At 33.7% G+C, this 21,961-nt stretch overlaps 4 protein-coding genes across 5 annotated transcripts in view; 1 reads left to right on the forward strand and 3 right to left on the reverse strand.

Moving 5' to 3' along the window:
* Positions 1-9: 9 nt before the first annotated feature.
* Positions 10-4,350, reverse strand: LOC118276110 (protein sarah). The gene has a single exon (XM_035594277.2). It carries the CDS (start codon positions 3,901-3,903, stop codon positions 3,235-3,237), a length of 669 nt encoding a protein of 222 aa, XP_035450170.1. The 5' UTR covers positions 3,904-4,350; the 3' UTR covers positions 10-3,234.
* Positions 4,351-4,990: 640 nt separating this feature from the next.
* LOC118276106 (histone deacetylase complex subunit SAP18) lies at positions 4,991-6,000 on the forward strand. The gene is made up of 2 exons (XM_035594270.2): positions 4,991-5,216; positions 5,532-6,000. The coding sequence occupies exons 1-2, from the start codon at positions 5,142-5,144 to the stop codon at positions 5,934-5,936; spliced, it is 480 nt and encodes a 159-aa protein (XP_035450163.1). The 5' UTR covers positions 4,991-5,141; the 3' UTR covers positions 5,937-6,000.
* Positions 6,001-6,314: 314 nt separating this feature from the next.
* On the reverse strand, positions 6,315-13,659 carry LOC118276104 (protein piccolo). The gene is made up of 2 exons (XM_035594269.2): positions 13,492-13,659; positions 6,315-7,548 (listed from the first exon to the last, which is right to left on the reverse strand). The coding sequence occupies exons 1-2, from the start codon at positions 13,504-13,506 to the stop codon at positions 6,493-6,495; spliced, it is 1,071 nt and encodes a 356-aa protein (XP_035450162.2). The 5' UTR covers positions 13,507-13,659; the 3' UTR covers positions 6,315-6,492.
* Positions 13,660-18,487: 4,828 nt separating this feature from the next.
* The window catches only part of LOC118276222 (organic cation transporter protein), a 64,217-nt gene continuing 60,743 nt past the window's right edge, over positions 18,488-21,961 (reverse strand). For both annotated transcript variants that reach the window (XM_050707205.1, XM_050707206.1), the window contains exon 7: positions 18,488-20,924. In XM_050707205.1, the coding sequence (XP_050563162.1) occupies positions 20,861-20,924 (64 nt within the window). In that variant the 3' untranslated portion in view covers positions 18,488-20,860. The remainder of the gene's footprint in view (positions 20,925-21,961) is intronic.

A 21,961-nucleotide genomic window follows, 5' to 3' on the forward strand; every position in this document is an offset into this window, starting at 1 on the left:
AAGACGATGTAAAACTCATTATAATTTTATATTTACACAAACAATAATGAAAATCACAGTGAGATTAAAAACATCAATAGATGATACATCGATGTATGAACAACGAACATATAGAAGATATAAGCATAGGTAAATATTAATGATTCACAACGGGCAAAAACCCTCTTACACTGACGTTTTTTGTACAAGGAGAGGAGTAACGACATATAGAATGTTTTAACAGTAGGTACACATAGTAGATACAATGCTGGCATGCTGATCGCCCATCTCATTGTTGACTCATAAACAAATGGACAGTCACTTGATCTGTGCTGGGTTTTTAAAATAATTTGTAAAAAGTAGACAGTACTTATACAAGACAATTCACAAATTCTATAATCAACACAGATAGTAAAAGTTCATGAAACAATTTTAACTTTCTTATGACTTGAACCAGCCCTAATTCAAAGATAACGGACAAGAAATTTTATCGTAAACCTACTCAAAATTTCACTTTAAACTATGGATGTCAAAATATATCAGGCCCTTAAACGAGCCGCATTTAGGCACCTATATAAGTACAGTCAGAGCTAAGTTATATGGTATACAGAAGAAAATATATACTTGAAGATTTCCTACCTTTTTTAGGAAATCTTCAAATGTCCTCCGCCCTGGGTGAGGCATTGAGGCAAAAGATTTTCTTACCTGTATACCAAATTACTTTGCTGATTGTACATGGTTTTTGAATAGTAATTATTTACAAAAGAAAGTAGTTTGAAGATTGGTCAACCTGAAACTTTAACGAAATTAATAAGAGATTAAAAGGAGGTACGTTATACCTACCAGTCGATCTGATATTCTTTCGTAATTTCAGTCAATGTACATACATATCATAGATAGTTCTAATACAATACATACTTATGCCAATAATTATGGTTGATTTAAATCCATCGCAGACTAAAACCTGAATACAAGGATCAATCTGCTATTTTTTTATAGAGATGTCCATATCATTTTTTTTTTTGTGAACTCAGCAGTCAGTCTGCGGGGAATTTTCCAGTCTCGTAACTTAATAGAAAATGTTTCGAACGTAGGCAAATGAGACATGTTTGATTTTCTCTTAGTTCTTAGATAATTTATTATTAATTTGGTGTTGATCTTTACAACAAATTGAATGATGGCTTTTCATCCAAATGATAGGTATCTACATGCACTAGAAGCTCTAAGTTTATTACGATAAATCTTACGAAAATATTATCTAATAGTTAGTGTGTGAAAACACTAAAAGACAGCAATTTTACACTAAAACAGCAGTCCTCCTCAGAAATTACAATAAATTATTTCTTTTAATTCGTGATTTCCCAAATAAATACGAATAAATACCTAGATTGGTGCTAACAAAAGGAGTAAAATCAAGAACAAGATATCTTCTACTATAGACTTTTTCATAACCATCGCATTTGGCTAATGTTTATTCGTAAAAACATCAAAAACCTAACATTTCCTTCAACATGGTCCAATTCGGAACAAATTCATCAAAATATTAATCTGAGCCAAACATGGCGAATCACAACAATGACGACAATGTGTTAAATAGGTCTTTGAAGCCTTTAATAAATAAGATAAATCTACGTGTGTGTGTGTGATACCACTACTTGGTACTAATTGCCTGACATACCCTTGGGTAAGTATAACTAGAAAATGCAATAGTTGGTTCATTTAAATTCAACTCTAATATCATGTGGCCCTCGCAAATAGTGCCTGTGCAGTGCCAATCTTTCAAATAAATATATCTAAAAATAACAAAGGAACTTTCACAATATTTTTAATTTGTATCTCGAGAGATAGGTACAGCTTCCCGAAAGCTTGCCAAGTTACTACTTGTAAAATGTTTATAAAAACTACAACAATATTAATTCTAACAATAGGTACATATTTTTAACTTTAATAATTTCTCTGGTATTAAGAAATATGTAATATTTAAACAGTTCAACGTAGGAAATAAAAAAACTTGACAATAAATTCAAAGACCTGGGTAGAATCATTTTAATACATCGTAATTTTATTATGGAACCACACCCATAGCAACCACTGCAACATATTTTTTCATTTTCAGTTAAATTATTATAAATATACAAGTTTACATTGAACCATTTAAATATTTTAGGCATATGTACCCACATGAACAACAAATTTAACATTTATTTAGACATATTATCACAAAATTCTAATGCTACTAATTTTTTACAATATTTTTTTAGTAAAATTGAAGCAAAGATTTTGATTACAAAATCAAATGGTAACTAAGAATAATTTAAAATAAGTTAGTAACAATATAAAATTGAGATTACTTAATAAATGGATAAAATAAATATATAAAGTGTACATGGATTTTATCAATTAATTATTGACACAATAAAAACATTAGTTACAACCAAAGGTGGTTGTAAGATAAAAAAACCAAAGTCAATTTTTATTCTAATTTAGTTACAAGAATTTTATTAAAATTTCTATACAAATTTTTAAAGACAGCTGACAAGAGAGCTCTTTTCAAGAATTTAGGACAGCTTACAAGTCCACAAACTAAATACAAATGTAAAGTAATAACTAACAGTAACTTCTCTGTTTTTGCATTTAGTAAGTTTTCTTGTATGCCAACCTTAAGTACATATAGCCAATCTATTTCAATTAATTTATTTCTAAACTCATTTATGAAACAAATTGTCTGAATCACTGAAAATAGTTTTAGAAAATCAACACAAATATTAGTTAATGAATTACACACCCATTTCATTGAGCAACCACCTTATTTATGGAGTTAATATATATTTAGAAGGCTTGCTTTCTGATATGTTTCCAACTATTGTCCATATTTTACTTTGCAAATTGAATCTTAAATGATAATGAAGTGATGAACCCTATCACATTGAAAAATGATGGTGAATTGTGTAACTAAAGTGAAAATAAGCAATTTTTAATTAATTTACTTTTGATAAAACATAGCACCAATTTAATTATGTGTAATTTCTGTTAAATAAATATCCGTCTCAACAAGCAAACTACAATTAGTCTAACTTTGTTAATAAATTTCTAAAGCTCATTTTTTTGTAGAGCTTTCACTTTACAGCAAATTCTCAGACAGCTGTAATGTCTTAGGCTCAACTTGTCATAAAAATTGACATGCAATTGAATAAAAAGCATTCATAAATTACTACTACACTAATTCATAGTCACTAGATTTTCTTCAAAAGGCATTCAATAATCCGGACAACGAGTATGAGGTATCTTTGCTACAATCGGGGTCTGCTCCGATGTCACAGCAGTGTGCACAATGATAGCAGGTTGTGTAGGAGTAGGAGCATGCAGTTCGTGACTCTCACCAGGAGCTAGGCTGGCCAATGCTGCCAGTAAATCATGATTCACCAATGGTTCATTTTCTTCACGTGGCTCCCAACCTACTGGAGGACTGGATGGAGGGGAGATCAGAAATTGTTTTACAGGAGCTGGAGGTCTCAGATTCTTTATTGAAACAGGCGTCACAGGTTGCGCGAAGTAACAATTGATCGGCGAATTATGAAACTGGTACTGATGCAGTTGCACTCGAGCATTAGCAGCAGCCAACGGACTGTCATAGTTCACGCGTAATCGCTTAAAACTGCGTAGCCACTGGAACGTTATATTATCTGAAAATGTGCGGAATAAATCTTCCATTCCTTTCTTCAACTTTTCATCAGCAAAAACATCGCTGTGTATGTTTGTTACAATTACAGACTTCGGCAAGTCGTCGAAATTATCGACTTCATCCTGCGTATCGCTCTCTTGTTCTAAATTAGCAATATTAGGATGTACGTTAGGCATTCCATCTTCTTGATTGATGTATACGTCGTCTTCTTGAAATGAATCTTCATCCTCCTTATGAGCCATTATCGTGAAGCTATCTATTACACCAAACACGCACTTGTATTACAGACTTTCAATGTTATTTGATTCACTATATAAAAGCATAATATCAATATCAACGTACAGAATGTATTTTTATTTTATATCGATTAGATAGACTGCTATTTTCTTTGCTGTCAGCGAATGCCGTTTGACAGTTGCCGTCAGTAAGCATACGAACTTCAAAATCCTATCTCAAAGAGATAAGTATAAGGGAATAATATTTCTAAATCTTCATTACAGAATATGGTATAGAATTTGAATCACTATAACGTAGTATTCATAAGGTTACATAAATAATGATTTAATTTTGTTGATTACACTTACAAGCAAGTTCTTGACAATAGGTACTAGTCAGTCAGGTAAAAAGTTGAAATCCAGTTCCTCTACATAATGAACTCTATTATGATTATGTTAAGTAAATGTTGCTTTCCTCTGATTATAATCTGATGTTATCAAGTAAATAAATTCTTCAGATAGATAATATTTCGTTATCACTAACAAGTAGTATCAGAAAAAAATATTTATCATTCAATCGCTGATAAAATTGAATTATGTTAGTTAACCCAAAGCTACAAATGTAGTAAATACAAACTATTCTAACTTTTGTAGTTAATATAATATCGAAAATCAGTATATCCTAAAATCTTTCATCGTGTAGCGTAATAATTTTCTTAATATTCAACACAAACGATTAACGTACGACACAAACGTATATAAGTGAACTCTTGACCTAGACCGGCTAGACCCTAGATCCGACAGGTCAACCAGTCAATGGGGGTTCCTGCATTTTTGCTCACCAGATGTCACTATTGTGAATCTCTTGTTTTTCGTCCGATAGGGAATTAGTTTTAAGCCTCGCCTTCATTTTCACCTTGCTCTCATTGAGTTGACTCAGGCTCTCATTATTAAGCTGGTGACACATGTTGCTCGACAAATGTTCCTTGTGGAGACGCTGCAGTGATGGATCAGTAAATCTCTTGCTACATTTGCGCCATCTGGTGACTAAAAAAATGGCAGCCCCCATTCGTGTCTATAGTTTAACCATAGACATTGCAGATTATACTCTATGATTAACTCTATTCATAGACAAATAAAACATGTTTACTTGTCAAACTAAAATAAATGAGCTTTGAAAATCCATTGATTTCTTCTAATATTTTCAAAACAATTGGATAAAGCAGTATAGGACGTGAATAATACAATTGTTATTGAATTTTATTATGAAAATGGCAGGACTAGAGTCCATGGTAGTTGAAGAGGTTAAGCCCGTAGAGAAACCGGTCGATAGGGAGAAGGTAAAAAATACCTATAAATAGTATTAAATAAATGTTGCTGTAAAGGCCGAACGTTTTAGAACTTTGTGCTTCGAGTACGACCGGGCAGCCTTTTTATAGCATCAATTACTAAATACGTTCGGCCTTTACTTCTTACATTTATTTAATCTTATATTTATATGCTTAATTGATACCATCCATAATGCATGCTGACTACTGCTGACATAAATGTAGCATAATCCTGAGGTTGAAGTGTTAAATCAAAGTTTATATTGTGTGAACCTATGTTAGAAATGTATACCTGACCATAACTATTGCATGTTATTTTTGTTACAGACTTGTCCACTTCTGTTACGCGTGTTCTGTTCAACCGGCCGTCATAATTCACCCGGTGATTATGCAAGAGGTAATGTGCCTCAGAATGAACTACAGATCTACACATGGATGGACGCTACACTGCGTGAACTGACAGGTCTAGTCAAAGAAGTGAATCCAGAAACTAGACGTAAAGGAACATATTTTGACTTTGCAATTGTGTATCCAGACATGAGATCTCCTACATATAGGATGAGAGAGATTGGGGTCACTTGTTCAGGTCAGCGCGGAGGAGATGACAACAAAACACTAAGTCAGGTTAAGTTCCAAATAGGGAACTATTTGGATATATCAATAACACCACCAAATAGAATGCCACCTCCTATGAGACGTGCACAGCCGTATATGAATAATCGCCAATATTAAAGCTACTTTAGTTGTAAGTTAACATTGTAAGATAACACAATAAATGAAACTAATTTTACAAGTCTATCTCTGTTTTAATTGTTAAAATTATGAAACCTGTAGTATGTAAATCTGTTGTTTAATGATATCCAAGTAATATTTCTTCAATCTCTTGTAATGAAAATAGCATAATTGCATTTTCAGTATCAAATATGTATGCGTAAATTATGTAACTTTAATCACAGACAGTGTTCTAATGCAAATATTGGATTCCAATCTCATAGGAAATTGTATCTTATCCCTATGAATTTTGGTCTACTTCTCTGAATTACCTATACCTATCTACCAAACCATCAGGTAGCGTAATGATGCTGTTTAAAAATAATTAAAAAACACACCTTTATTTTTTCTTTTTTATTATTTCCATCTTTCATTTATATGTACATTCAAGGCACATGTAAACCACTTGAATTGAATGAAATGTTATGTCGCACATAACACTTACATGACGAGACAACGAAAAATGTCCTTATATTTAGATTGTTCCTAAAATAAATATATTTAATGTAAACTTAACCTAATGATTTACGGGTGATCTGAATGGCCTCTTAGATTTCTTGCCCATTGCAGCGAGATCAATGGTAATTCCATTAGGTAAAACAGCCTTATTTTCCTGGTAATCTACGAAACCTTTCTCCTCTTGCTCTTCCTTTGCTTTGTCGCAAGGAATACCGGTTTCGTAATTGTACTCACGCTTCAATCCATCTGGATCAACGTACCCGTATTTGCCTCGTGTGATGCAGTCAACGCCGATGGTCTCTTCCTTGAACGATCCATCGTCGTTTTCGAATCCCCACGTGATACTTCCATCTTCATTCTCATCCCTGTATTTACGGATGATTTGTGCGACGGGCTTTTTCTCTCTTTGTTGCGAGGGAGAGTATTTTTGCTGAGGGGCCTTGGCAGGTGCCCTGTTAATAGGTTCTTGTGGTCGTGAGTACTGTCTTACCGGTTGGATAGGTGCCTCGTCATCTTCAATGAATGGTTTAGGTTCAGGTCTGAATACAGGCCTCTGGGGTCTGCTTGAAAGAGGCTGCAGCCTTTGTGGTTGTGGCTTGTTCAATGGTTCATTTCTGACAGGGTTGAAAGCTTGGGGCGCCAACAGTGGTCGGTACTGTGTAGGCTTAATGGGTTCCAAAGGCTGACGAATTGACGACGGTGTCGACTGTGGGAATGGTGATTGGTTGTACACAATCGGTGGTTTGGGTTGAGATGTGGTCGTTATGTCGAAGTAGTCGTTTTGGGGTTCGGCCGTTGAAAATATACTTGGTGAGAAGGCAGTTGGTGTATTGATTTCTAATTCATCTTCTGGTTCTTCAGTCACGGGTTTTGCAGGTTCATCGAGAGATTGAAGGCTCGGTCTTGGTGAGGCATCGACCGACTTGAACGATGGTCTTGCTAAGCCCGGCCGCCTGATTCTGGCTGGGCCGAGTGGGGAAGCTTGTAGACGCCCCTGTCTGAAACCTCCTTGCCTGGGACCGCCGACTGGGATCGCGCCCGGTATCTGCAGTCGTGGCGGGGCGGGTGAGTCATTGTATTGCGCATAGGCTGTGATTACGCACAGCGTACATATCTGGAATAATAGAAAAGCAAAACATTAAAACTAGTCCAATTCATGATTTTAATGGAATTGCTGAACATCTAATTCTCGCTAAAATCGATAAACAAATCTAATGAACCCTGTTAATTCTTTGAGGCAATTATCATTGCGACCGTTTATTTCAGTTCAGCCTTAACAAACGATTTAATAGAGTAACTTTTGTTTAAGCCCAATTTGGTCGAAGGAATTTACAGCGCAACCAGTGAACTGGCACACTTTCCAAGTAGTATCATGAACCTTGTAAGTAATATGGCTTATAACACCTGACTCAATTTATCCAACGAATGTAGATATTATCGCATACCTTATTCTTATTCTATTGTTGCACTATACAAATGCCTATCTGTATATTTGATAACATTACGAAACTCTTAGTTGAGTTTCTAAACGGACCTACTTCATGGGTGCGTAGGACGTACTGAGAATATTTTTAATTTTGTACTTATGTTTTACACAAGTGCAATTTTAGGTCCTGTTGTCAAGACTTAGGAATTAACAACCGGTAATTTTTCGATAGCTACAAATGAAATGAAAATTAATTTTGCATTATCGCAATGAGGCCAATTTCCTGCGGATTAAAACATTTATGCAAATGCATTCAAGTATTTAGGCAAGTAGCACATAATTGATGCTAATGTTCTGCTAACTCTTAATTAAGGTATGGTCGCTAGTTTCTAGTTTCAACAACAAAGTTATCTAAAGGTTATCGAGGATTGCTGTACATAGATGGTCTTTTACATAGGTACGAGTATCTGATTGTACTAGGTTGGAAACAAGTTAGGATGTTAATCAGAGGAGACACGTGCTCATTAGATTTAATAAAGTTTATTTGATATATCAAAACAGCTAGTTAAGTATGTACTTGCATGATATTCTTAAGTAAGGGGTGGTAATATGTTCTCGAAACATAAATGAGACGTTAAGTAAGCACCTACCTATCAATTTGGAAGTTCGAGTCGATAGTTGGTAATAACATTGGTAGGTACCTAATTAAGAAACGATTTTTATTGGCCATTTATTTGGAAAATCAGGTTACGTTTTTATATGCGTATGTCAGCCATCTACAATCGTATCGTTATTGAGAAATTGTCGGTACTGATGTAGTTTGCTTGTTGAGCCGGTAACTTGTTGAGTTGTGCACATTGTCGCAACATGCAAATAGCACCTACTCACTTTACTTTCGGAAATCGATGTGCATTGTGTAATACTTATATGTCATTTTTATTCACTTGCTGAATGACAAAAAGTTATCGAACTTACGTTTTATTGCGAGCGTGTGCTGCAAGTTGCGTGTTATTTTATAAAGATATTATCTACTGAATTGGAATTTTCGTAATGTCTTTAAGATATAATTTAAACATACTTTCTTATAGATAGATACATATCTGTGATCAAAAGTACTCAAAAAATTAATTAGTTTTTTTAATATGATGAAAACATATTATGACATTTTTGCTGTGTACCTTTTATATTGTGTAGATTCGAGCATAACATCTCCATGTACGGTCCATTTTTCACAGCCGATTAAGTTTCCCAGTTTTGCTAATTTTTATATGAAAGATATCTCACATTTCCCCTTGTAACACTAATATAAGACTAACCAGAAGGCTTTATACAATAAGATAACACTATCTACAGTGATGATGCTAAATGTATAGGAAAGATAGCAGCATGAAGAATTAATTCGATTTCCGATTCCATATACTCAAACACTAGCAACTAATGAGCCGATCAATTGCTCAGCCATAGCCAACGATTCTTACTTTTATGAAATCGCATTGTGTATTTAGAAAATAAGGAAATTGTCGATTGTTCGCTTCGGTCGTGAAAGCTGAATGCATTGTATGATCTAGATCGAGCTGCGTTTGAACATATCGTACAGTCTGCCAAGTTATTCATGTGTAAAGTAAGGGAATAAAGACAGATTCAGTACAGACATAGATACTATTGGGTTGATATTATATTTTTAATAACAAGATAATGATAGATTAATTATTATGTTATTGGCTTATTCATATAGCTGTTTGTCGAGGAACTCGACTAGTTCCAAGCCATGGTTTCAAATCCATTCAAGTAATAATTAATTTAATATGTCTCACGAAAATTATAATAAAATTAAAGGTAAAGATAGGTTTAAGAAATGACAAATTATTTGAATCTTTTACTTTTTATTTTACACAATTAGTTCTACATAATTCATTTTATGGCACTTAACAAAAGATATAGCTTCGTCATAAAGTATACAATTTAGTGTCATAATAACTAGTCTTTGTACTGGATATAGTATAATTACTATATACAGTATACAATTACTTTATACAGTATATTACTTTATACTATTGTCTTTACGGATGATTCGGAATGTGAATTGTTTCCGTAAATGTTCGTTCTACTGCTAAACCTTTTAATTGCAAAAGTTACGCGTTGTGAAGCACGAAAATGAATTACAGTTTGTATTAAGTTATTTAATTCGATAATTTGGGGTTTACGTACACATAAAAGTCAGTAATTTTATCTATGAAATTGATTGCGAAGTCTTCAGTTTTACAAATAATACAAAAGAACATCTTAAATATTAAGTTGGTATATCTAAATGTCAATCTTTACATGAGTTTGAAAGAGGTTATTTGTGAATCATACTGCAAATGCCAACACTAACGGACAAGTACAATAAACTTTTTATTATCATCAAAATATGTATGTAGGTATGTCATTGTTTACATTGAACGTATAGAGGTTTTTATGTGAGAGTTGTCTAGGGCGTGCGCAAGCACAGACTGATCTGAAAGGAGTAAGGACGCCCGGCGCAGGCGCTACGCTTCCGCCAGTCAAGGTGACTACGTTGGAATGGCGAACCATACACTAAATACCTAATTATTATTGCACTATCTATCAAAATGTCAAATTGCTTCAGACAATTTCATATGAAATACAAACACATAAGAATAAGTGCTGCGACCAATCACGTTAGCACTAAATTAAATGTTGATCGCCCTGACAGATTGCGCACTTTTATTTATTGGTTGCATTGCATCGTTAATTTTAAGTACCTGACGTAAAAACGTCAAATGTGAAACGTGTAAAGATTTTATAGATATTATAATTTTAAAAATCATGTATGAAAAGACGACAAAGTAATTCGAATCAAAGTAAGGTTTATAATAGAAATAGATATTTAAAAATATCGTAGTTTCGCTTCATTTTAATTTACATGTTTGCTAATTAATACACTTTTCTTATTAAGCATTTACATAGTTACACGAAAAGTCAATGAGCGGCTTACTCATTACGAAAAGCAAGCGTGAAGTTATTATTTTAAAAATAAGTAGTTGTGGTATCGCCACATATTTCATAAACACTTTACTATTACGTGCCACTATCCGTTACTCGACGACACTGCATAACAGATAATGAGTGTGACGTTACAACGACACCAACGCGTTGAAGTCTTTTGTAAGAAGCTGATTGAAATGTAGTCAAAACGGTGTATATTCGACACGTTATTGAATAAGTAAGTGTGGAGAATGGCCAATTATCTTCGCATGTGTATGTTTATCATATAACTGGGTGCATCGTAAGTATTCGTAACCGTCATGCATTAATGGGCGACAATTAAAACGTAGCGTAATCGCTGTCAGCTACCTCATTACTTCCATGATCATATTACGTGTGTACTCGTAAGAAAAGTTCGCAAAAACCAAGGTTAATTATTGAAGGATATGTTTATCCGTTTCCCTTCATTCGTTATGTACGAAATTATATAATTGTGTAATGAAATGTATTAGAATTATTATATTTAATAATAGAAACTTCGGTAAATTTTATGTTCTGTAGATATTAATTTGTAATTCATTAGTTGCTGAGCAACTGTATTGTGTGGCTTACATGAGAAAGTTGTGTAAAACTTGATTGGTATCTCATTCCATAGAGAGAAAAATCTTACACATTATTGCGAAGTTTTCTTTTAACGTTGGGTTTCTATAATTGGCGAAAATAATTATGTTTTAAGTACTTTATACTTTGGATAAATGAAAAACATTAAGAAATCATTCACATCAACAGATGAAATGTGTGACTTAAGAAATGAAGGAGTAAATCTAAACGGTTCTAAACCTTAGTGGTTTTTTGGTTGCTATTTGTTATTTTTATTGTATTATTCTTTTGTGTAAATAATAAATAAAGAAAAAAAAACAAATAGCCTTCAGCTGCATAATATATTTTTTTAATTTACAGGGCTTGCTTGACCGTGGTAAATTTATCAAGAGCAATTATTTATTACTTAAAAGGGAGGATTGTTTCTAGCTTACTCTTCTTTACTATAAATTGACGACACCATTTTCCTGTCATACCAGACTTTAACAAAAACTGCATTAACTCCTAATGTAATCTTTTCGAAATTTCTTTAACATTTTAAAATGGGACATATTCTTTTTGTAATGGACATTTGAGGATTTCAAGTGTCCATGAAATGGGAACATGTCTAATTTTGGACACACCGTGTTAGTGCTTTCAGCATTTCACTTTGCCGACATCTTTCTTTGAGCAACCGACGTCTTTGTTTAGATTTAAAGTTGAACAAATGTGCACGTAAGGTGACAGTTCATTTTGTGAAAGAAATTACAGAACAGAACAGAACTTTAATGAGTATTTGTATGCAAGAACAAGGAGTGATATTGTATTGCTTTTAGTGTCAAATAAATTACATTTTTTTAAGTTTGTTACAAAAAAAAAATACGTAAATGATACTATTATTTTGTTTTGAATTGTGGCAAATTAGATGTTGTTTCGTCTGTTGCTCTACAAGGCCAGGTTTTAGTTCCCATAGAAATTGAAACTCATAACGAGATTTCGGAATACAAAATTACTATCGAACCGATAGAAACTGCGTAACACCGGCACCAGCTAGTGAGTTCAGAACTCTAACTTTTTGCAGTGAATGGCCACAATTAAATGTACCCAACTGTTGAAATAGAACAAGTTATGCGTTTCGTACCCGAGCCCGTATCTACGTCCAGTGGCCGAGCCTGTTCGTTGCAGTGGGCCAGTGTGGTAACTATATAACTACACCCGCGAGCCATTTGCCCGTAAGTTGCGTGCTTTACGTAATTCAGCTGCTAACATGACAACGACTAACTTGCCAAATTATGTACTAGTACAACAATTAGTTCCGCTTTGTGAGCCATTAAGGGCGGCTGTTATATCGGTATGTTGTAAGGTTACTGGAGCAATAGACACTCGACTATGTACTGCAGTAATCTCTATCTGTCACCTCACGATCGCCTTCAAGGTTGCCGCGAAATCGATACCTCGAATGCCGCCTGTATGATCGACCTGAATTCTCCTCTGATATTAATTTACTTGTATATTATTCATCGAATGCAATCAAGAACTTGTTGTGACTAGACCTGTACGTAGTTAGATAATATTAAAACATTTGTGTATTTTACCCGTCTACTTTCACAACGTTGTGTCCTTACAGTATCTAAGTCTACGAGTGAGCTTATTTATAGTAAATCTACTTTTAGTTTGTTGTTATCATTGTATTCAAGGTAAAAATAAGTAAGTAACAGTTTATAAATTGTTTTTAGAATGAATAACTGTTTCGATGAACCCCAAATTTTTATGATATAATTGTTTATTAGGTAAAATCACTGAAAAAATCACTGTTACATTACGAAAATACGTAGTAGTAGTAGTAAGCATGTACTATAAAATGTAAGAAAAAAGTTATAAATTATTTTTACCTTGAACGAACTCGGAAGCATTTTGATAACAACGTAATTTAAATTATGAATTCACTTTCAAAAAAATATTTTTGGACAAAAAAGAAAGGAATATAAATTAAAAAGAGGGAAAAACCGGTTGGTATGTAAACGATGTAACTGCCCTTGAAGGAAGGCATGCCACTAGACTCACCAGCAAAGCACGCATGATGTCCTGTGTCCTGCGCGAGTCACGTCACTATCACGCAGCGTACAACCAACAAATAAAGGAAACGCCTCCCGCGCAAGCTATATGAGGTCGCCCACTCTCGCCCTGCGCCCGACGCGACCACCATACCTTATTGCAAGGTGACCAACTGTGAACGCATACCCGAACCACGCGAACCTAATCAAATGCACCACTATACAAATCGGCTGCGCTAGCCGCGAAGATACCGCTAAACGATCTAATTATTGAAAAATCTATTGTTTCGGTTATTTGTATTCAAAACGCGAATTGTAACATTTTTTTTTATTCAAATTACTTATTTCCATTACGTCGAGTCAGTTTAATATTGTAATATTTTCTTTTATTTGAATTATCAATGGCTATTGATGTGTCTGCCCTATGGTTGTTGCGAACCGGATTGTAACTGTGCCACTAGAACTATTGAATAGCATAAAACGTATTAGGTAAGCATCAATTCACGCCCAATATCGACATTACCTAGGAATGCCATTGGATCTCCCCGAGGCATCACTTTGAGCAATTTGCTGTACACCAAAGGTTATCAATTGAAACACGTATCAATCTTTTGTAGAATATACTCGATCAGCTGCAGTAGATATTAATAAAAAAAAATGTCGGAAAAAAACAACTTATTTACACACACATGATCTAGTTACAAGTGTAGGTACATTAGTAGCATTTGTCAGTAGTTCACGACTCTGTTGAAGGTTACATTTATTTATATTACGAGTATACACCGTATCCGCCATGCATGCAGACATATCAAGATACAGTCATCATGATATTAGTTCAGCACCTACTTATACATATATCTTGACGTTCTTTATTATGCTCTATATTTTATTACGGTGATTGCTCTAATGCAAATTATGTAAATCAATATATTCTTATTAACATTGCATACGATAAAGAGTTGCTTTTAAATAGTCTTGGATTTACTAAGACATTTACTAGCTTTGGGGCTTGGCTAGCATTAACCTGACCTAAATGTCTATCAGCAAAATTTATGAATAAATAATTACAAAATGCACACATGTATACATAATAAAATCGTCAGTTTGTGGGCCAGTTGCTTAAGTTACATTTGTAATGTGTCTTGCTCGACCTCAAATAATCAAAAGTTCACGTTTAACGAAACGAAAAACATTATTTTGGGCTATGTGAATTTATATTTGCAAAAACTGCAATGGATTGACCATGCAGATGATTTGTGGGGTGTGTATAATCTAATAGAAATGTAGGCAAGTAGCTATTTCGAATTTAGTGAAGTTTCAAGTTCTCACTGTTGTTAGTTTGGTATGTACTGGCGACGAGCCCAGGAATTTTGTATCTAAGTCCAACTCGAGTACTGATATAAGATACCAGATCAGCTTCATCCCTAATGGAGCTATTGTACTTAATTCAATCTAAATGGTCACAGCATGCGATATGTCAGGTGTGGCAACATCGTGCTTGTAACTTTTAATGTTTAGCGGTTTAATGACATTGCCATGCTTGAATTAAATTGATTGTGTAATTGCAATTCCATGTTTAGAAACGAAATGGAGATAAAACATGGAGAGTTGGGTTTGTAATATACGTAGCAAAACTTCACCTTTTAATCAATGAAGGTGTAGTCAGAAGTGCACAGAATATGCGATGTATCACTCCTCACCCGTTATATTATGAGTCCTTAAAATAGGCAAATACATTCTTCAATAGGGTAGATGACGGGGTATGAAAACTAAAAATCAATTTAGTCCGTTCGTTAGTTAGGTAATGAAAAAATATTTATAAGACACGTGTTATTGTGTCATATATATAAGATAACAATACTTAGATAAAACTAATCAAAGTTTAGGAGTGGGAGCCAATACGTCATTTCTACGTATAAAATGTAACTAGAAGTGACATCACGCGATATTTCAAATCGACATAATAATTATGTATTTTCGAAAGTATTTGTTTCCTAAGAAAATAAAAAATACGTGTCTTATATTTTAAAATAATCTACAACACGGACATTAAAATAAAAATTAGTCATCTACCCTATTAGGTACGTACCAATTGAAGAGAGTAGTAAGTGGTACACAAGGTGGGCGATGATATTATCGTTACCTATTGATGTGATAATAATATGAATATATTGACATAATCGATCAATGTATTCATTGTTACAGACGCTTATATGAAGCGCTATAGACATTTACAGCTGTTTACGAACTTCTGCTTTATAAAAACACTACGAGTTCTATTTTTGTTATTACTACTTTTATTCGTCCTTTAATTTTGAGTAAGCGGTTAGTTTTTAAATTCTGAATTTATAGTTACAATCACAACCTGTTTTTGATTGAAAGATAAATAAAATACCGTACTCATAAAAATGATCTTTCAATAATTTTCATATGTAATTTATTTATTTATTAAAAGTATACCAACAGTTTCTGTATAAAGGGTATTAAGTACAGTAAATACATATAAAACAATTTTGAGCTTATACAGTCGCCAATTACAGATTAACCAACAATTTTGATAATAAGTGATAACTGTTCAAATCACATAACAATTCATGAAGGGTAAATTAAGTAATTATGTATGTATGTAGAGCATTGTTAAGCTTCCAACACATATCATGTTATCGATGATGACATAGTGCAACAATATACATAGAAGTCAGAGGATCGAGTCACGTTATGTGTCGGTATGTTGCAGGATAATGCATTTGGGGTTCGTTACATCATGATCAGTGTATTTCACTCACTCACAGTCGAGTCACGCACTCGCAGGAAAGTGTATCGGCAGCATCACAACACGAACGAGTGAGAGTTTGTGGCCATAATAGTTCATTCCCCGCTACGTACGAACATTACAAGCTCGATTTAATTTTCCGACGCTCGCTGGAAACCAAGAGGAAAGTCGACGAAGGTGTTATAATTGTATCCTGGTTGTAAAATGTTCATAATGATATTGCATATAATTAGTTTGTGTCGCTTTTTAAATAATTTAAGTTTCAGTAAGATTGTATTGCTAGCATGTTTGCATTTTGTTTAATGGTTAGGTTGAGGTTTTTGTCATAAATATTTTTATGACAAAAATCATAGTAGATGTATGATAATAACCGCGTCGTATGTCGCGGAATGCTGTTCATGAATATGAGCCTAGCATGGCTTGAAACTAGTCGAGTTCCTCGTCAAACAATACGTGAGTAAGCCGATAACATAATAATAAATAATTTTGTCTGAAGGAAAATTAAAGGTGATTATTGTAAGTGTAACACTCGTCTTTAAATTCTATCAACCATTTGGTAATAAAGTGTATCAAGTAACAACATTATGTATTAGATAACTGTTGTGTATTGTACGATATCTATGTGAGGAGCATGCCGCGATGGCCGACAATAGACATTATGTGATACATAGAAAGTCGATCAATCTCCTTTAGTCTTATTGCTTGTTCTGATTACTGTCATTATTGTAATAAACTACATATTTATGGGTGTGTAACTGCACATTTGTGAACATCTTTATTACATTATTTTTTAAGGCACAGATAACGTGACGTGTCTATATGTTCCGTAGGAGAAGATAGAAAACTGCAATCGTTTGTTTCTCCTGAATTTCGACAAAAATGTGCTACTATAACAATCCTTTGATTAATTATTATATTATCGGCTTACTCACGTAACTGTTTGACGAAGAACTCGACTAGTTTCAAGCCATGCTAGAGGCTTATATTCATGAGTAGCATTCCACGTACAACATAATAATTAACTTAGTATGTCTCACGAAAGTTATCATAAAATTATTCCTTTTATTGTTGTACTTACAGCATTAATTGTGATGTGTGAGTACATTTTGTATTTAGTTTCTTTTCACAGTATTTTTACCCAACCCTTTTTTAGGCGGACAATCGAAATAGAAACCTTGGAAGGACTTACGTAGTAAGATCTGTAAATGACTAGTAATAAACTAGTTCATAGACTTCATAGAACAGTTCTATGCAATGTAAACATTGTGCATGCTTATTACACATTTAAACTCTTGACATAATTTCACTAGTGATTCCCAGTACTAGTGACTGAGTTAGCGACGCAGTGGTATGGTTAACTCGCCTCGCTCCGTTATCCGTCCTGTATCGCCTTTTTCAACAGCTTTCTGATTCGACACGTATTCTATTTGAGTCACAATAGGACCTGTTACGAGGTCATATTCATATCGGTTAAATACTATGCATTTGGGTTAGTATACAATGGGTGAATGACCAGAGAAATTAACTATGACCTGCTGGTACTCCATCACGAAGGATAAATAATACTTAGCAATAACAATTTTCTGATACGATCGCTTGTTAAGCAAGATTGGTTGTTACTTGTTATCGCTCGCCTTGAAGGTTCAACGAAGTCATAAGATTACCACTGAAGAGTTTAAGAGTACAATAATTATTATCAGATATGAGTTACTCAATGAGGGTTTGTTACATAGAAACACGTCTTCCCACGTGTCGAGTTGTATTTAAATTGTATGGGTTCAACCATTGTTCGTTATTTATACATATGCTTTGAATGAGGCAAGCGAAAAAAGATGTCAGTCATAATTAAAGCGTTAAATATCCATGTTTTAAATGCTCGTGTGTGTCTGAGGAACTCATGCACACGCAAGTCACGTCTGCAGTGACGCCTGCGCAGGCTCGTCACCGTTACCGACATTTTGTAATGGCGACCAAGGGACCGCCGCCCTAGACGCAGGAGTCAATGTCCCGGCGACACCACACTGCATTGACTGCCACCTGTCAATTTGTGTGCGCGACCGCAGCAAGCTCCGCAGTCGCCGCAACTAGAAGAGGCAATTCTTCAGTATTGCGGTCGCGGCACTCTCCGGCATACATACAAATATTATGTAACTGATATTCCAACTATTCAGACTATATACATCGTATCGATTCAACACAACAAATTACGATTGAGGACAAATAAACACAAATATTAAAAATATTAGTTTTATTTATTTTCGAATTCTTACAGTTTGGTGTTTTAATTTATTATTATTTTTACATAAACATACCGATTCAATGTGTAATAGAGAACGATATAAGTAATTAAATGTTTTACATTGATTACCAAATAAGTACATGAGCCAAACATTAATGGGAAACTATATTATAATCTACTGACGATAACTTTATGTTAGGTAACATGAAACTATCACATCTAAGTCCTACGATCTAACTTAAAGTTAAGACAATAAATAATAAACTATTTTTAAGAAATACAGGTACATACTTCCCTATTTATTTAATCTAAAACTTAAATAAATTGGATGCATTTGTATAATACAATACGATATGATTAAGTAAGGTAGATGAAGGATGAATATATGGTATGTAAAATACTAAAGACTTCGGTCATAGGACCGAAACTCATTCTAAAATGTATTGATGAACCTATGTATCTAAATACACTTTAGAAGGAGTTAGGTGTAATTGACTTCTCTGTTACTTTAGAAATTGTACAATCACTCATCTATATAAAAATAACTAGCTGGTCTGGCAAACTTCGTACCGCCTCCAACATTTTCTCCCCTTTTAAACCTGCCCTGGACTGTCTATAAATAATTCAAGACCAATTTGTCAAATCGGTCTAGTCGTTTTTGAGTCTTGTTAAGAACTAACAATGCAATAGATTTTTATATATGGACAATAACAATAAACTAATCTCTTGTAGACACAGGTAATGTGTATGTACTTGTAATCACTTAACTACTACAACAGTTTAGTTCAATGAAACATCTTAATCATTTTGAAATTACTGACAGAGGCCCAATTAAAATACAAATTACGATAAAATATTATGACACAATTACATTGTGAATAGTATGCATGAATATGGTCATACCGTTAAATTGGTAACTTTACGAAAATTTACCGTTGCCTTTTTAACATTTTTTTTTAACGTAACATGCATATAAATTATGATTACTGTAATAGCTGTCGGTGGTTGCATATTGTTAAACAACAGTCGGCATTATGTTTTCAGTTTGATGTAATATTGTCAATTTTATTAATTTTGGTAGATAAAATGTAACAGAAATATTACAATAATGTAGATAATTATAGGAATATCTCAGTAGTATATTTCTAGATTTGTTTTTGTAGTCTGTTGTAATGAAGACCTGTTACACTTCGGGGACTTGCAGATGCCGTTATACAGAGGACCTCCGTTTTTGCAATTATTTTAATGTTAATCAGATTTTAAATATGTATACAATAATTCAATATCGCAATCAAAAAAAATATTCACCTAAAGATATTTTTGACTTTGTAAATATCAACAAACTCGTAAATGTAAAACTTTAAAGGCACAGACTTGCCTATGCAAAGACGTGCCAAGCGAATCGATTCAACAAAATTTTATTACAATATATCGTAATGCTATGCAATACTTACATAGAAATGTGAAATGCCTCTTTAACAAAATTATTGACAAACAAATGTATTAGTTAACACTATTTCGTTCAACCAGTCAGGTATCCGGTGTGAGATTTGGAACAACTAACTACATACTCACTTAAATGAACGAATTGACATTATTCCAACTACGTTTTTGATCATTAATTTCCAACACATTTTTATTGATATTTAGGTAACAACGTCGTCAACGTCACGCCTTTTATCCTCGCAGGGGTAGGCAGAGGTGCGCATTAGGGTACGTAATGCCATTGCACAATGTACACCTACTTTTCACCATTTGTGTTATAAGTTCCACGTAATAGGTAAGGCTATTGCCTTATACCGGGCACAATTCCAGACTGATTTTTAGTCCAGTGATACTTTGCACGACACGGGAACCGAACCCGAGACTTGCCCGGCAGTCGTAATTGCGACCACTCTACCAACGAGGCAGTCAGTTAAGGTAACAATATTGGGTAATATTTTAAAATTGTGACACGTAACTATTTATTAAATGAATAAGGGAAGTGATTGAGTAATTAATCCTATTAACTAACAACTAACAAAATATTGCTCAGAGCCCTACATTTATTAAGAGTAATCACTAATTTGAATAGACCCTTTGCTTAAATTAATCTCGTAAATTAAATATCTACATCACTATTATGATAATAATGCATTTTCTTATGAGTACACTTATACATATACTTAGTATTACTACACACAGAAGTAACACATAATTGTATTGCTTCGACAGTTTTAACAACTCAAACTGCTATGTCAGACATTAGTTTAAAATCTATACATTTAAATTCGAAAAATTCTCACTATTCACTGTCCTGTTCACTTTGTACATAATGTTTTTGAACTACGCACATTGGTAACTATAATGTTGCACTTTATTGCGCTGCTAGTGCCCTCTGTCGTCGGTAATTGTGAACGTTCCGTTGCACGGCGAGTTGTTGTCATACGGTCTGAAACAAATAAAATAAACGTCAAACCTTTTTGCTCACCAGTGTAGATGGCGCTAGTAGTCACATTAACAGTCTCATTGACTTCAATAACATCTACATACGGAAATTGCAGTGCTATGGGACACAAGCATTATTCACACCTTGACCCGCTTTCGACTCCTGCGCAGGGCTCGATTATTATCACACTAACTCGAGAATTTATTGCCCTGTCTTATTTATAGAAAGGACACTTTAATTTCTAAGGACCTACTATTTTTCTTCATTGATGTTGACATCGACCTAAATAGTGAAATTGTTAACGTTGTAAAACTACAACACTTACTACAACTACTACTAAACTTAAGTATAAACAGTGTATAGCTTAGCAATCAGTAGAGGTAGATCGACCGTCGGATAGAATAAACTATTACTGGACTTTTCTGGTTTATTCTTCCATGTAAGTATCCAATAAACTTATGTAAGTGTGTAACGAGATGGTCAGACAGATAATTCATACAAATTACTTTCTTAATTCAAATGTGACAAAGTGGCTATCTAGAAATTGAAACGAGCTGAGGCCCTAAGTCTCCTTAAAGTATTATGAAAATTATTTTCATTTAATTCGTATAAGTATCCATTCTCCTCCTATTAATTAACTGTTAACAATACATTGACATTAATGGTTTATTGGTTCATGATAACATTTATTTTAAGATCTTTATCAATCGTAATTATTTCTCATTTCTATTGTATGAATGGCGTTACGTTATTTAATCACGATTATTAACGATTTTCATTAGGTGAAAACGTAAAAATTCTTTCACGATAAGACGACTAATCATGCATGTTTTCTTTGTACTTAATCAGTATTTCTACGAGCATGAAAATTGAAGGAAATGACCTTTTCAATGTCAGGTTTTACCTCTTTTGCATGGATTATTGCCGGTTAGTTTATTAGAAATTACTGTTTTTCCTTTTGTTTTACCTTTAAAATGTAGCTTAATTATTATCTTTTATTATCAGTAACAAAATTTAGTATTTCATTAGCTTCTTTACAA

The sequence above is a fragment of the Spodoptera frugiperda genome, chromosome 31 (assembly GCF_023101765.2).
Source record: "Spodoptera frugiperda isolate SF20-4 chromosome 31, AGI-APGP_CSIRO_Sfru_2.0, whole genome shotgun sequence".
Classification (NCBI taxonomy): Eukaryota; Metazoa; Arthropoda; class Insecta; order Lepidoptera; family Noctuidae; genus Spodoptera; species Spodoptera frugiperda.

Coding starts and splice junctions, on each gene's coding strand:
- LOC118276106 (XM_035594270.2), top strand. CDS start 5,142: ATGAAAATGGCAGGACTAGAGTCCATGGTAGTTGAAGAGGTTAAGCCC. Junction 5,217..5,531: donor AACCGGTCGATAGGGAGAAG/GTAAAAAATACC, acceptor TTTTTGTTACAG/ACTTGTCCACTTCTGTTACG.
- LOC118276110 (XM_035594277.2), bottom strand. CDS start 3,903: ATGGCTCATAAGGAGGATGAAGATTCATTTCAAGAAGACGACGTATAC.